At 46.7% G+C, this 13,330-nt stretch overlaps 2 protein-coding genes across 10 annotated transcripts in view; one reads left to right on the forward strand and one right to left on the reverse strand.

Moving 5' to 3' along the window:
- Positions 1-6,997, reverse strand: part of UBE3B (ubiquitin protein ligase E3B) — a 28,763-nt gene extending 21,766 nt beyond the window's left edge. The window contains exons 1-8 of one of the 6 annotated variants that reach the window (XM_083470915.1): positions 6,897-6,997; positions 5,775-5,946; positions 5,165-5,279; positions 4,205-4,264; positions 3,792-3,896; positions 3,598-3,694; positions 3,156-3,241; positions 54-136 (exon numbers count right to left, since the gene is read on the reverse strand). In XM_083470915.1, the coding sequence (XP_083327041.1) occupies positions 54-136; positions 3,156-3,241; positions 3,598-3,694; positions 3,792-3,896; positions 4,205-4,264; positions 5,165-5,279; positions 5,775-5,935 (707 nt within the window). In that variant the 5' untranslated portion in view covers positions 5,936-5,946; positions 6,897-6,997. Of the gene's footprint in view, positions 1-53; positions 137-3,155; positions 3,242-3,597; positions 3,695-3,791; positions 3,897-4,204; positions 4,265-5,164; positions 5,280-5,774; positions 5,947-6,325 lie in introns of those variants that run through there. The other 5 variants (XM_083470913.1, XM_083470914.1, XM_083470912.1 and 2 more) reach the window with 5 other exon arrangements.
- Positions 6,998-7,143: 146 nt separating this feature from the next.
- The window catches only part of KCTD10 (potassium channel tetramerization domain containing 10), a 29,675-nt gene continuing 23,488 nt past the window's right edge, over positions 7,144-13,330 (forward strand). Inside the window, exon 1 of one of the 4 annotated variants that reach the window (XM_083470989.1) lies at positions 7,144-7,303. In XM_083470989.1, coding sequence (XP_083327115.1) covers positions 7,301-7,303 — 3 coding nt within the window. In that variant the 5' untranslated portion in view covers positions 7,144-7,300. Of the gene's footprint in view, positions 7,304-7,687; positions 8,170-13,330 lie in introns of those variants that run through there. The other 3 variants (XM_083470990.1, XM_083470988.1, XM_083470991.1) reach the window with 3 other exon arrangements.

Raw genomic sequence — 13,330 nt, forward strand, 5'->3', positions numbered from 1 at the left:
CATTTATTTAAAGCTGCTTTACTGAAGAGTAATAACTTGGCCTATTGACTTACCGCAACGCAAGAGAAAAGACTGCCGTTAAAGTGCCTTTGGAGAGGGAAGGTCTTGACCTCGCCAAGCCATTTGTCAGCAAAATCTGAAAAAGAAGAACGAAGAAGCTGAAAGGATTGTCAAGAATTGTCAGTGTGCTGCAACACAGTGGTACCTCAGTTTTCAAACAGCTTACTTCACAAACTATTTGGAACCTGAATGCTTCAAAACCAGAAATGAGTGTTCCGGTTTTCGAACTTTTTTTGGAACCTGAACGTACTCAGTTTGGGGGTGCACTTCCGTCCTGAGTGCCATACTTCTGCTGCCCGCTCACTTGCTGCCCGACCTGGGCTTCCCTTAGTCAGGGCCGGCCACGGCAGCAAAATCTGGAAGCCGAGAAGGGGGCCGCCACATCAACGACCCCCTCGGCTTCCGGATTTTGCTGCTGCAGCTGGCACTGAGTTAGGGAATGCCAAGCGGCTCGGCCCCAGAAGTGACTGCCGTAGCATCCCCTCACCGGGCGCGGGACAGCCTGGCGGGCAGGATGCAGGTGCCACTGCTGCAGTAAGAGTTCTTCAGTGAGGAGAACGCGCCCAAGTGGCGGGGGCTGCTTGTGCCAGCCCTGAAGAAGGTGAGGAAGGGGCACTGGGTGTGGGGGGGAAGGGATCCCCAAAAGCTGGGGGGGAGGAGAGAAGTCACCTTGCTCCTCAGAGAGAGAACTTTTGCCTCCCTTTCCTTTCCCCCCACTTGAACTCCCTCTTCACGCACCCCACACGCTCATCCCTCCAATGACAATGGGTAGATCACTGCCAGTTTTTTATACAGGGTAGTAGATTGCAGCCGAGTCTATTGCTTTCATTTTATGGATCAATGGTCTCATTAGATAGTAAAATTCATGTTAAATTGCAGTTCTAGGAGTTGTTTTTAATTGTCTGGAACGGATTAATTCATTTTGAATTACGTTCTATGGGAAAGTGCGCCTTGGTTTTGGAACAGACTTCCAGAACTGATTAAGTTTGAGAACCAAGGTACCACTGTATGTTAGAGGAGAGGGGGAGAGGGGGAGAGAGGGAGAGAGAGAGAAGAGCCTCCCTTTTAAGTTGCTGGTGTTGGTTGTCATTTATCTCCAACCCCAACCCTGCCAAAAGCTCCGGAAGTCAGAAGGTGCAGCCAAGATTCAACAACATACAAAAAGTCTGTTGGATCAGGCCAATTCCTCATCTAATAATAATAATAATAATTTATTTATACCCCGCCCATCTGGCTGGGTTTCCCCAGCCACTCTGGGCAGCTTCCAACAAAATATTAAAATTCAGTGGTCTGTTAAACATTAAAAGCTTTCCTAAACAGGGCTGCCTTCAGATGTCTTCTAAAAGTCAGCTGGTTGTTTATTTTCTTGACATCTGATGGGAGAGCATTCCACAGGGCAGGCGCCACTACCGAGAAGGCCCTCTGCCTGGTTCCCTGTAGCTTCACTTCTCGCAGTGAGGGAACCACCAGAAGGCCCTCAGAGATGGACCTCAATGTCCAGGGTGGATGAGGGGAGTGGAGACGCTCCTTCAAGTATACTGGGACGAGACCAATTAGGGCTTTAAAGGCCAGCACCAACACTTTGAATTGTGCTCGGAAACGTACTGGGAGCCAATGTCGGTCTTTCAAGACAGGTGTTATATGGTCTTGGTGGCCGCTCCTGGTCACCAGTCTTGCTGCCGCATTCTGGATTAGTTGTAGTTTCCGAGTCACCTTCAAAGGTAGCCCCACGTGGAGCGCATTGCAGTAGTCCAAGCGGGAGATAACCAGAGCATGCACCACTCTGGCGAGACAGTCTGCGGGCAGGGAGGGTCTCAGCCTGCGTACCAGGTGGAGCTGGTAGACAGCTGCCCTGGACACAGAATTGACTTGCACTTCCATGGACAGCTGTGAGTCCAAAATGACTCCCAGGCTGTGCACCTGGTCCTTCAGGGGCACCGTTACCCCATTCAGGACCAGGGAGTCCCCACCCACCCACCCGCCCCGCCCCCCAAAACAGTACTTCTGTGTTGTCAGGATTCAGCCTCAATCTGTTAGCCACCATCCCTCCTCCAACCCCCTCCAGACACTCACACAGGACCTTCACTGGTTCTGATTTGAAAGAGAGGGAAATCTAGACCAGCGTCCTGTTCTCACAGTGGCCAAGCATATCTTCATTATGGGAAACAGGACCCAAGCCAACGAGTCCTCTCCCCTCCTACTGTTTCCAGAAACTGGGATTCAGAAGCATTGCTGCCTCCAGCTGTAGAGGCAGAGCTTAGCCACTGTGGCTAGGAGCCATCGACAGCCCTCTCCTCCATGAATCTGTTAATCCTTTTTAAAGCCAAGCTGCTGGCAATCACTGCCTCCTGCGGGAGGGAGCTCCATATAGGTGTCTATATGAGGGGCAACTGTTAGAAAGCACAACTTAGATTCCAGACTTCTGACAGGAGTAGCTTATGGCTCTCCAACAGTCCCCTGAAGATGATACCCTAACGTAACTAATAAAAACATGGCAGACAGAGCTCAGCCCCAATGCAGCCACTGGGATCGCTTTGCCTGGAGACCAATTATGTGAGTTAAAAGAGCTACTCTAGAAAGCAGGATAAAGCACATCACTGTCACCAAGTGGAAAATTGTACTGAACGCTTTCTCAGAAAAAAATGTTTATGGAGCAAACTCACAGATCAGCGCACAAAGATTATGAGCTGTTCTTGCCCTTCACCAATGAGCAGCATCCGTTTCAAAGCCTACTGTGGAGCACTCAGAGCCAGGACAGCGCTGCAGACACAGCAGGCACTGGATGGGGAGCACACAGGTTAAAACTTTGGCTCAGCCCTGAGGTTTTAGAGACGTTCACCTCTCTCAGCCCAGGTAGGAGCTGTTGTTGGAGACACCATGCCATGATCTACCATGAGCTCTCAGAAATACTTAAAAAGGCAACTAGGGGAGTAGCAAACAGAACTTGTTTTATAGAACATAGTTTCACAAGCTGAGGTGAATATTAAAACAAAACATATACACTGTTAACCATCATTTATTTTCTCTTTGAGCAGATACAAATATACATAATCTCACACAAAAACTAAGACCCCCCTACACCAAGCACAACAAACCTGGAGCACGGAATAAAATCCCTTTTGATTCAGGTGTCCCATGATATTTGCACAGATGTGGTTCATGGCAGGCCGTAGACTTTCTCCTGCAAGAGGAAGGCCACAGAAGGAGACAGCTGGCAATTGCGGCTAAATCGTACACTATGGGGCAAACTGCTCTCCAGAGAACGGGCTGGTCTTATAATTCAAAATTAAGTGGGCATCTGATGCCAACCTTAAAGCCCAAAACCTTGAAAGTTACTTCAAGTATCTCTATCTCTGTACTATATACTTTGTGAACAAAACAGATGCTGAGCAGGCACTTTCTTCTGCAGGCAAGGCAGAAACAGGGCCATCCATCACTCTTCTTTGAGAAGCTGGCAAGATTCCACAGCAAGTATAAAAAAGCCTTGTCATTTTGGCTAGTAGAAAGCCCTAGAAAAATGGAACTCGACACACCTACCTTTCCCCCTCAGGATTCTCCAAGTGGAAGTGTCCGTAAATGTCACCAGCATTGTGAGGTGCAGATTCACCAGCTTAGAGTCTTGCAATATGTCTGGCTGGGGGAAAGAACCGCCAGAGACATGAAATGGAAGTCTGGAATGGTCACAGACCAGTGAAAACACACACAAAACAGACAGCCAAGTCAGTCCATACCTTAAGCAGCTTCAGAAACTCACAGCAAAGCCACAGCACATCCTTGACCTGCTTAATCCACATAAGCGTGAGCTCCTTCGAAAGTGCAAGGGACACATACCACACCTGTGGGGAAGTGACAGAAGACCATGATAACTGCGGGAGGGGAGGGAGATGCCATCATTCAGTCGCTGGACTGGGAAAATGCAGAACAAAGCACTGTCACCCCATAATTCAGAGCTGCAGTGTGTATGTGGCAGGTTGTTTTAGAACAACCACAAATATTCATGTTACTCAGGAAACACTGGCCTGCAATGCTCCAGTATATGCTTATGGAATTAAAAAAATTCTCCACCTGCTCTTGGGGATATTTTATGGGGGGAAATATGCACATACTCTCATGTTAAAGTCTATGAAAAGTGACTTTAGCTCACCTTAGGGTCATTTTCAGCATCCATACTGTTAAGGATACAGCGGCACAACTTTTCAAATCTCTGTAATGAAAAGCAGGTGAGTCAATACAAAATTATAATCATTTTGTTGCCTCAATCCAATGCTTCCTGCAAAGCAGTGCTTTCCATTATTTCCAGTAAACAGACTTCACTCTTACAATCCAAAGGTTGTCTTTTGCTCAAGATGTTAAGAGCAGCCCTGCTGGATGGAGGCCAATGGCCCACCCAGTCCGGCATCCTCTTCTCCTCATGGCCAGTCTAAAGCTGCTGTACAGTCCCTAAGCAGAGCATGAGGCTCAGGCACTGACTGGTCTCCAGTGCAGTTACTCTTTCAGAGCAGCATCCTCCCTCTAGATTAGGGATGGGGAATCTGTGACCCTCAAGATGTTGCTGGACTCCAACTCCCACCAGCATGGCTGATGGTCAGGAATTATGGGAGCTGGGAGTCCAGCAGCCTCTGGAGGATCACAGGTGGGGACATCCCTGCTCCAAGGATAGGGCATTCTGCATTGTGTCAGTTGGTTCACTCAATCATTTGGAACATAAAAACATAGCAGAATGGCCCAGGACTCCTACAAAAGGAGATACATCCCAAGTGGCAAAACTCACACAAAGGGACAGCAGCAGTTCTTTCTATGGATATGTGTTTTGGGCTCAGCTTACCTCTTGAAAAATGCAACAGTTCTATGGAACACATATTTGCCCCTGCAGAGACTCTGGGGCTCAAGATCATTTTCAGAATTTGGGCAAGCCGGGAAGTAGGCAGAATCTGCTGCTGCAGTAAGTGGTTTCTGTCCAAGCTCACATTGTTCCAGAAAATTCTCAATCCCCATTCTGTGACTGGAACAGCCACCCTGATACTTCCAACAAAGCAGCTGCCCCACCCCTAGCATCAAGAATAAATAGCATGCAACGAGGAGACCTTCAGCAAAGCAGTAGTACCTCTTTATCATCTTGGCACCTGAAAACAAAGAGCAGCTTCCGGGATATTTTGAAGATCGAAAGTGCTGTCTTCTTGCCAGGCCCGTTTGCATCAAAAAAGTCATCCACTTCTCTCCTGGGGAGCACAAAGGAAAGTCCAAAAGAAAAGGTACAATGTAATTTGAGAAAGGCTGGTGCGTGCAGGTGAGGTAGGTCCCCCCCCCTTCCATGACAAATGGCGACACTGTTCAGGTCTTTCCTCTGGATAGAGGCAGCAGAAGGAGCTACAAATCGGCTCAGAGCATACATGGCAGAACAGGCCAAGATACCCACACACAATGACTGACTTAAGATATTTCCCTTGCTACACTGGGTAGGAAGTTCAGGAATTTGCCAGCGCCCTAGAGAGTCAAAGGGCCCACCAATGCCCCAAGAGCAATGCCACGCTCACTTTGCTCAGAGGATCCAAAAAGTTCAAAGGCAGCAGGAGAGGATTTGGATCTTGCAGCACCCCCCTCATTGAAGACAAGGGACCCTGGGAGCCAGCACTGGCATAGCCACTGGCAAAAGGCTTCAGTCCCAGAGGCCAAAAGCCAAATCCACCCAGCACCTGCACACGCATTGCACGCACCTGATTTCCCGCTGCAAACGACAGCGGCACAAGAACCTTCGGACAAGGGCCTGGATCTGCACTGCCGCTCGCTCGCGCTCCTTCAGCTCCCGGCGCTCCTCACGCGCCTGGCGCGCCTTGTCAAGGAACTGGGCCTTAGACAACTGGGCTGCGCTGAACATTTTGGAGGTCTCTGGCAACAGGAGGAGAGGGGAAGGACAAGCTGGGAAAGCTGTGCCACACCTGCTTGCATTGCCTACGACACTACCACAATATGGAACAGAACTCCTCTTGGGTTCTGCCGAGATCCCTTTACTCACTTACCGTCAGGTTAGCTACTGAACAGGCAACCTTTATTTTGGGCACCCCTTTTCTAGCATCACCCGGAGTTCTGTTTTTCCAAAAGGAAAGGGTCCACCTAGCCCAGCATCCTGCAAATTGAACCCTTGAACCTTCTCTATTCATGTTTGATTCAGATGGTGAGCTTTTAGGCGGAGAGCTGCTCCTTCACAACTACACGGAGCACTTTCCCGAACATTGAATGAAAACGATCTCCCTCAGCCTTTCCCTACCTGGACAGGTGAGGTCTTTGGGATGAAGCGGAAGTGGCTGGCTGGCATGGGGCTCGAGCGCGCCGCATTCAGAGACCCAGGCAAAGGCTTACGGCTAGCAGACCGCAAAGCGGGGCTCCCAAACGGATCTAGGGCGCGCCTCCTGCCCGGTCTCCCCTGCCCCACCCAGGGCTTCCCTCCTCACCTCTCTCTCTAGCCGAGGCAGAGGAGCTCTCGGGCCGCTTCCGTGCGCAGCGGCTGCGCCATTCGGGAGTCGAGGAGGCCCTCGCGGGCTCTGCGGGGAGAGGCGGAGGTCAGCCCCTGGAATCTCGCCTCACGACCCTCCGGCTCCGCGCCAACGCCGCGTCCTCCCTGCCAGGGTCGTCGGGAGCTCCAAGGGGAGAGACAGAGTGTGTGTGTGTGTGTGTGTGTGTGTGTGTATTTATGTATGTCTGACCCGCTAGTAGTTAGGCGCCGTTCGGCTTTGCCTTTGCCCTTCCTCCTCCTCCTCCTCCTCCTCCGTCGCCTCGATAACGGCAGCCTCCCCCCCTTCCCCCCCCAAGAACTCCAAGGAGGACCGCCAGAAACGGACCATAGAGTCAAGGAAAACACCGGCGCTTCCGGCCCTTGGGAAGAAACCGGCCGCTGGCCCGGAAGTCCCGCCTCTCCTCCCGCAGCCGGAGCGCAAAGAGGCATCGAGATGGAAGGAGGGCTAGACTGGCCCAGTCGCGACCGGCGATCCCAGGAGCTGGCCCTGCCCGTCGCTTTCATTCCTCCGTCCGGAAACTCAGGTCCTTGGGATTTGGGTTCCGCCCACCTCCTTGTGGAAAAAGCCGGAGAGGAACGCAAAGGAGCATGGGTAGAATCGGGGTGGGGCTCGGCAGAAAAGTTTTTGGGGGTCGCCCCGCCCCTTCCTCGCGCGCGTCACCCGCTGCTTCTTCCTCGTCTTCGCCTCGGGACCTGGTTGGCTGAGGGAGGCCTCGCGAGGGGCTGTTCATGGTGAGCAAGGGGGGGGGAGAAGGAGGGGGGTCTGGGGAGGGAGCCCTTGGGGCGGGGGGGCCTCTTGGGGCCCTTTGGGGCAGAGCCCAGGGGGAGGGGGCGACCTCTTCTTCTTCTCCTCCTCCTCCTCCTCCTCTCTGGCTTCCGAGACCCCGCGTCCTTCAGCGGGGAGCAGTTCCGAGTGGGCCCCACCCCCCCGGCCTCCCTCAGTCTGCCCCCCCCCGGTGAGCCTGAGGATGAAACCCAACATCCATAAAATCAGTTCCGATGATGATGATGATCTGTTCTGCGGGGCCCGGAAGGGAGGCGGGGCTTAGGAAGGGAGAAACTGTGCAGCATTGAATGCCCAGCCCCCCCTTCTCCAACCTGGTGCCCTCCAGATGACAACGCCCATCAGTTCTCATCAGCCCAACTTGAGAGTTGTAATAATATTTTTTTTCTACCCCGCCCCCTTGACTGGGTTGTCCCAGCAACTGTGGACAGCTTCCAACATATACTAAAACAAGAACAGAACACTAAACATTGAAAACCTCCTATAAGCCTTCAGGTGTCTTCTTAAGTAGTCCCAAGTCATCTGGAGGGAGACAGACTGTTCTTTCAGTGCAAATCCTATGCAGGTTTACTCAGAAGTGATCCACACCTTGGATGGTCCCTGGGGGCAGGAGATAGGATAGCAAATGGGGTGCCATGAGACGGTCTTGTGGGTCACCAACGGGGAGTGCATACGTGAGGCAGGGAGTGAATTCATCAGATGAAACTGTTGGACCAAAAGAAGGACTTCTTCACTCAACACACCATTGTCCTATGGAACTCACTGCAAGAAGATGTGGGAATTGCTGTTAATGGGTCGTGAGGGTTCTGGGAAGGTGAGAAGAAGGAATTGGGGGAGGCCAGGCAAAGATGGGGCATACAAGAAAGGTTTAAGAAGCGGGTGGACTGTTGAATATTTTAGTTTGTTCCATGTGGACACTTTGCATGGGGACTCTCCCTCTGTAGGGAAAGTCCACCAAACATTCTGCACTGGAGTCTTTAGAAAACCAGTTGTTACGGAAAAATCTGGGTGCAGTGTTACTCTGCCACCCAGCTCATCGGACTAAGTCCGTGGGTCCCTGCGGAAGAAAATGAGCTCAGCCGGACGCAGGAGCAAACTGCAGAAGATCCAAGTTTATTGCGCAACAGGTTCAAGGCGAGATTGAACCCAGAGAAAGGGGTGACATGAACTTTTGAAATTTTCCTCCATATCCCAGAATACAGTGCATGAAACGTCACGAATACATTATGGGAAGGTTGGGTTTCACAAGTTACATCATGAATATACTTTACACGTCATGAATACATTATGAAAAGGTGGGATTACATTAATTAGCATTTTCGGATGAGGGAGGGGGGATATGCGGAGCGGGAAATATACATAGATACACATTTATTGAGTACCGGTGGTGGCAAGACAATGGGTCAGAGATATGCATCGTCTGCCACCTAATATTGCCTAGAGGGAAGGTTTGGCGAATTAAGAAGTTCCTGCGTACGTGACCTGCCGCTTCAGGGATTATGGAAGTAGGGATAGCATCATGGAGTCCACGGGGAACTGAGTTGAATGACACTGAGAGCGAAGAAATCGGAGTTACGGTTGATTTTATATCAATTTCTAAAGATTTCAATGATTTCAAACCCATTCTGTACTATAGGGCAAAAGCAGAAACAGAATGGATACATTGTAACAGGAGGTACCTGGTTTCGGATCCATGCTTCTGCAGGACGAATGCATGGCTGTGATTGGCTAAAGCGGGGCCATAGGAATAAGCGGGGCCTCGGATGTTCCTAGAAGGAAGGGGGAAAGGAGCCCCCCCCCTTCCGTTCCGTATCAGTCCCCCATTCGGAGATAGATTTGCATTAAAGTTCTGTAAGAACTTGCAAATCTTTTCTCCGCACCCTAAATCTCGGTGAATGGGATGTGTGGCTTTATGCAAACCTGAAAGGGACTTGCAAGCCATGCCTCTTACGGTCATTTGCAAGTATAGCAGTGCAGGTAGCTGCATATAGGGTATTATATAAAGAACACCTCTTGTATTTTGTTGCTAAATTAGTTGTGGCATTCTCAATAGTGTTTTATGCTTTACACCTAGCAGGAAGGTCTAATTGACTGAAAAATGCAGTTGGCTTCCCCCCCGCCATTTGTGTGTTCTCAGGTGTCAAGGTAGCTCTTCTGTGGTCTCACACTGACATAGTGCTACAGCAACACATCCTGTCTGTTGAATCCCCTCAGGGCTTTCATTTAACCATGTCGCCTGGCATTCACCATAGCTGGCACAGGTTTGGGCATCTCGTGAGGGAGAGGTCTTCGCCTTGGCCTTTAGCTATGGGATTCTATTATAGGCTGTGGTTTTGCACGCATGGGGGTTGCTCACTTGCACTTAAAGGACCAAAAGGCTAATTGCAGCCTGGATACACTTGCCCAATTCAAACTGAGTCCAATTTGAATTTATCTTGCCCCATGGTTCTCAACTCTTCAAACCAATCTGTTAAAAGAAAACCATTCTTAACAAGGGCAGTTGTCCAAATAAGTCAATTTAACTCTATAAGGGATCATTCCTGCTAAACCAAAGCATACGCACCTTCATGTACCTGGTGTTTTATGGATCCAGGAGCTTGTCCTTGGCAAAACGAGGTTTAACACATTTTAAAATGGATAGGGAAAGTTGGCGGTGGAACAATTAAATGTGGTTACAAGTTGATCTAAACATTGGACTACACAATAGTGTGAGCTATTAGAAAGTATAAAATGCATGAGAATTCTCCATTGGTGTGTAAGTAATAAGACATTAAACATAAAAACAATTACACACAAAAATTGCCCCCCTTTGTGGAAATCACACTGTCAGACACATTTCAACATTCTTACATAATAACACATAATACAAAACAAACTAATTAAATATCAGTTACATATCTTGACACAATTGTGATCTTTTATGCATGTATCTTTTGAATCCTGGAGCACAGTCTTAAGGTTCAAAAGTGAGAAAATGTCCTTGCAATTCAACTCCTCCCCTTAGCCATGAGGGGTTGTTGCTGCTTTTCATCATTGCACATCTGTAGAAGTGATATCCTGTAAGGGGCAGGGTTTTGGGGCTTAAAGACAGTTAGAAAAGGGAGGGGGCAAAAGGCGAAAAGGATGTGATGTCCTTCGGTTTCTGTTGGAAGTTGAAAATAATAAAATCTTAGCGAATTAAGCGTTTCATTCATTCCAATATTATTATCACATTTTCCTATAACTACTGTTATTATCTGCCAAGTTTGTTTGCTTTTCTTCACTTAGTTTTTGTTGTTGTTGTTCTTTTCATATTATAAAATAAAAAAATTACTCCACATGTATAGAAAGAGAACTGTAAAAATACAAAGGTTAAAAAATAAAAAGGAAGCAAAAAAAATTAGATTACCAGTTAGATGAAAATGGACTTGACACAAAGACATCAGATTCAGAAAATAACTATTATTAAATAGTACAAAGATATTATCAAAATCACACATATTACTACTGGACTGAAAAAAAGGGAAAACAATGGGGAAAACTTAAAATTCACCATGTGCTATCCAATAAAAGAACTTCATGAGACTGGCTTTCAACATGTGATGAACATGTCCCCAAAGTAAAACACAAACACACAAAATGAGCTATGAGGAACCAAAAATAAATAAATGCTAAGACACACAATTAATAAGTAATCTGTTTTGGCATTCTAACATCCCAAATGAAAATAAAAATGTTTCTTGATGTGACATCATCAGCTGTAATGTTAATACTGGGAAATGAGTTAATACGAAGAAAAAATGAATGGCAATTTAAAGTTGTGTAAGTACCTTGCACTAGCCAAAATGACAGAATTAATAAGAGATGCTCAGGCCGAAGGTAAACAAGTACCATTCCACAAACAATGTTTGGTTGTGCTTCGATTAACTTCATAGACATCATGGAGAAACGGATTAAATAAATGAAAACAGATTATTTGTAAGTTAAAAAAAAAGTGTCAAGGCCACAAAGAGATTGGAGTTACTAATATAGCAGGGATTCAGACTTGTTTCACAGAACAGAAAGAAAGTTGCTGTGGGAGGAAAAAGGGACAAACACTTTGTTATCGGGGTTCACATATCCTGTTAAAAGGGAAAATTATTTCATGTGAGAAGCTTGTCAGGAAATGCTGTTCCTAAAATTCCCATTGAGGGGGGGAATGCTTTGATATTTACCTGTGAAAAGAATTTGGCATGTTAAGATTTGGAACCTGGAAAGCTCTTGACTTTCGATGGGCTAGTTTTTTTTGGTGTTTTTTTTTTCTATTGTGGTTTTTTGTTTTTTTTTTTGTTTTTGTTTTTTTTTAGCCTTTTGTCTTGTAGCCCCTGGAGCAAAGACAGATTAAGGGTGATTTCCCTCAATGGTTCCTCAATGGTTCCAAGTTTTCTTTTCTTTCTTTCTTTTTTTTTTTTTTTTTTTGGAAGAAACCTCCTCTCCCCCCTTCCAGTTCCCCCCTTCCTCTCTCTCTCTTGTTTAGCTGATCTAGCCTCTGTGCATGTGCAGAGTTCATGTCTCAGCAAACCTTTTATACTATTGAAAATGTTGCATCCTTTGGCTAAATTACCATTTGAATAAGGGAAAGGAAGGGTAAGGAGTAGATTTTGAAAACAGGGTTTGATTTTAAACAAAAAAAAAAGAAACTCAGCAATTTAAGTATTCACCAAAGCTAGCGATTTCAGCCCAAGCAAACTGAGACTGCTTCCTTTATGTACAGGAAAGGGCTAATATCCCTCTGGCCATTCGCGGAACAATCAACCGCTCTCTTATTTACGAGTAAAAATGGCCAGAGTTAGAATTCATAGGATTTATTTTTTTTTTAACTTCTCAGCCATTTCAGCCTTACCATTTGCAGACAAAAAAATATTATTATTATTATTAATATTATTATTATTTCCTGCCCCTTATTTACAGGAATGGTCAAGGCTAATTCTACTTGATTATTCATTTGTATGTGCTTAAACTTTGAGTAGACTTTTAAGTCTGATTTTTAAATAGTAGACAAAATGATAAACACTGTAATCACTCAAATGCTTGGTATTACCAGTTGGGCTTCACCTCTCACCTTTTAAAACTAAAGAGCAAAGCTAGGCTGAATTTCAACTCCATTACCACACCAGAATTTAAGAATTACCCTCCAATGCTTGCAGACACATGGTCTTCCACACAGCCACAAATGGGGAGAGTTGAAAGGGACCCTGGGGTCATCTAGTCCAACCCTCCAAAATATAGGGTTCACAGCAAGATTTCACAGCAAGATTTGTACTACCAAAGAGGCATACACATTTAAGTACAGATTTACAGCTGGGAAAGGAAACATCTATACTCCTGAGAGGATCTCTTATAAAGCACAGTTAAAGCAGCCCTAGATTTGATTTTTTTAAAGGGAATACACAAGTGTTGCCCCCTCCCCTCTTTGCAGTTTCCTTTAAAGGAAGCTTACTCGGGAGTAAATTTACCTAGCACAGAAGTAAGAAGGGAGAAACCAACTGAAAGAGGCAGAGTGAAACAAGGGGGAGGGGGGGGGCATTTTCTAACAAAAGAGGCCATGAAGTCTTATAGAGACTGATATCAGGAGCCTTACAATAACTCTTCTGTCCAACCAAATCAAAGTTGAAACTGGACTCAAATATTTTTTCTTAGAATGAACACCATACTTTTATAGGCATGCGCTTAATGAAATACATACACTGTATTTTAGCTTGAGCGAGCAGTTGTGCTCAACTAGGCTTTTGCAGCAGAAACATTAGGTTATCATCACCTTCCAAAATAAGACTGTAGACTCACAATCTCAAAAGTTGGGGCAAAGCAAGAGGTGGGGTAAACATTTGCACACTTCATTCTCATCTTGTCTTATTTAGGACTGCTAAGATCCAGCATGGCTTCCTTAGATTTAAATTTTGAAGCAAGCTTGCAGTTTAAACTATGCACACTTAAGAAAAGCAGTCTGCCAGAGACAG

This window comes from Podarcis liolepis, assembly GCF_965112155.1.
Source record: "Podarcis liolepis genome assembly, chromosome: 13".
NCBI classification, from domain to species: domain Eukaryota; kingdom Metazoa; phylum Chordata; class Lepidosauria; order Squamata; family Lacertidae; genus Podarcis; species Podarcis liolepis.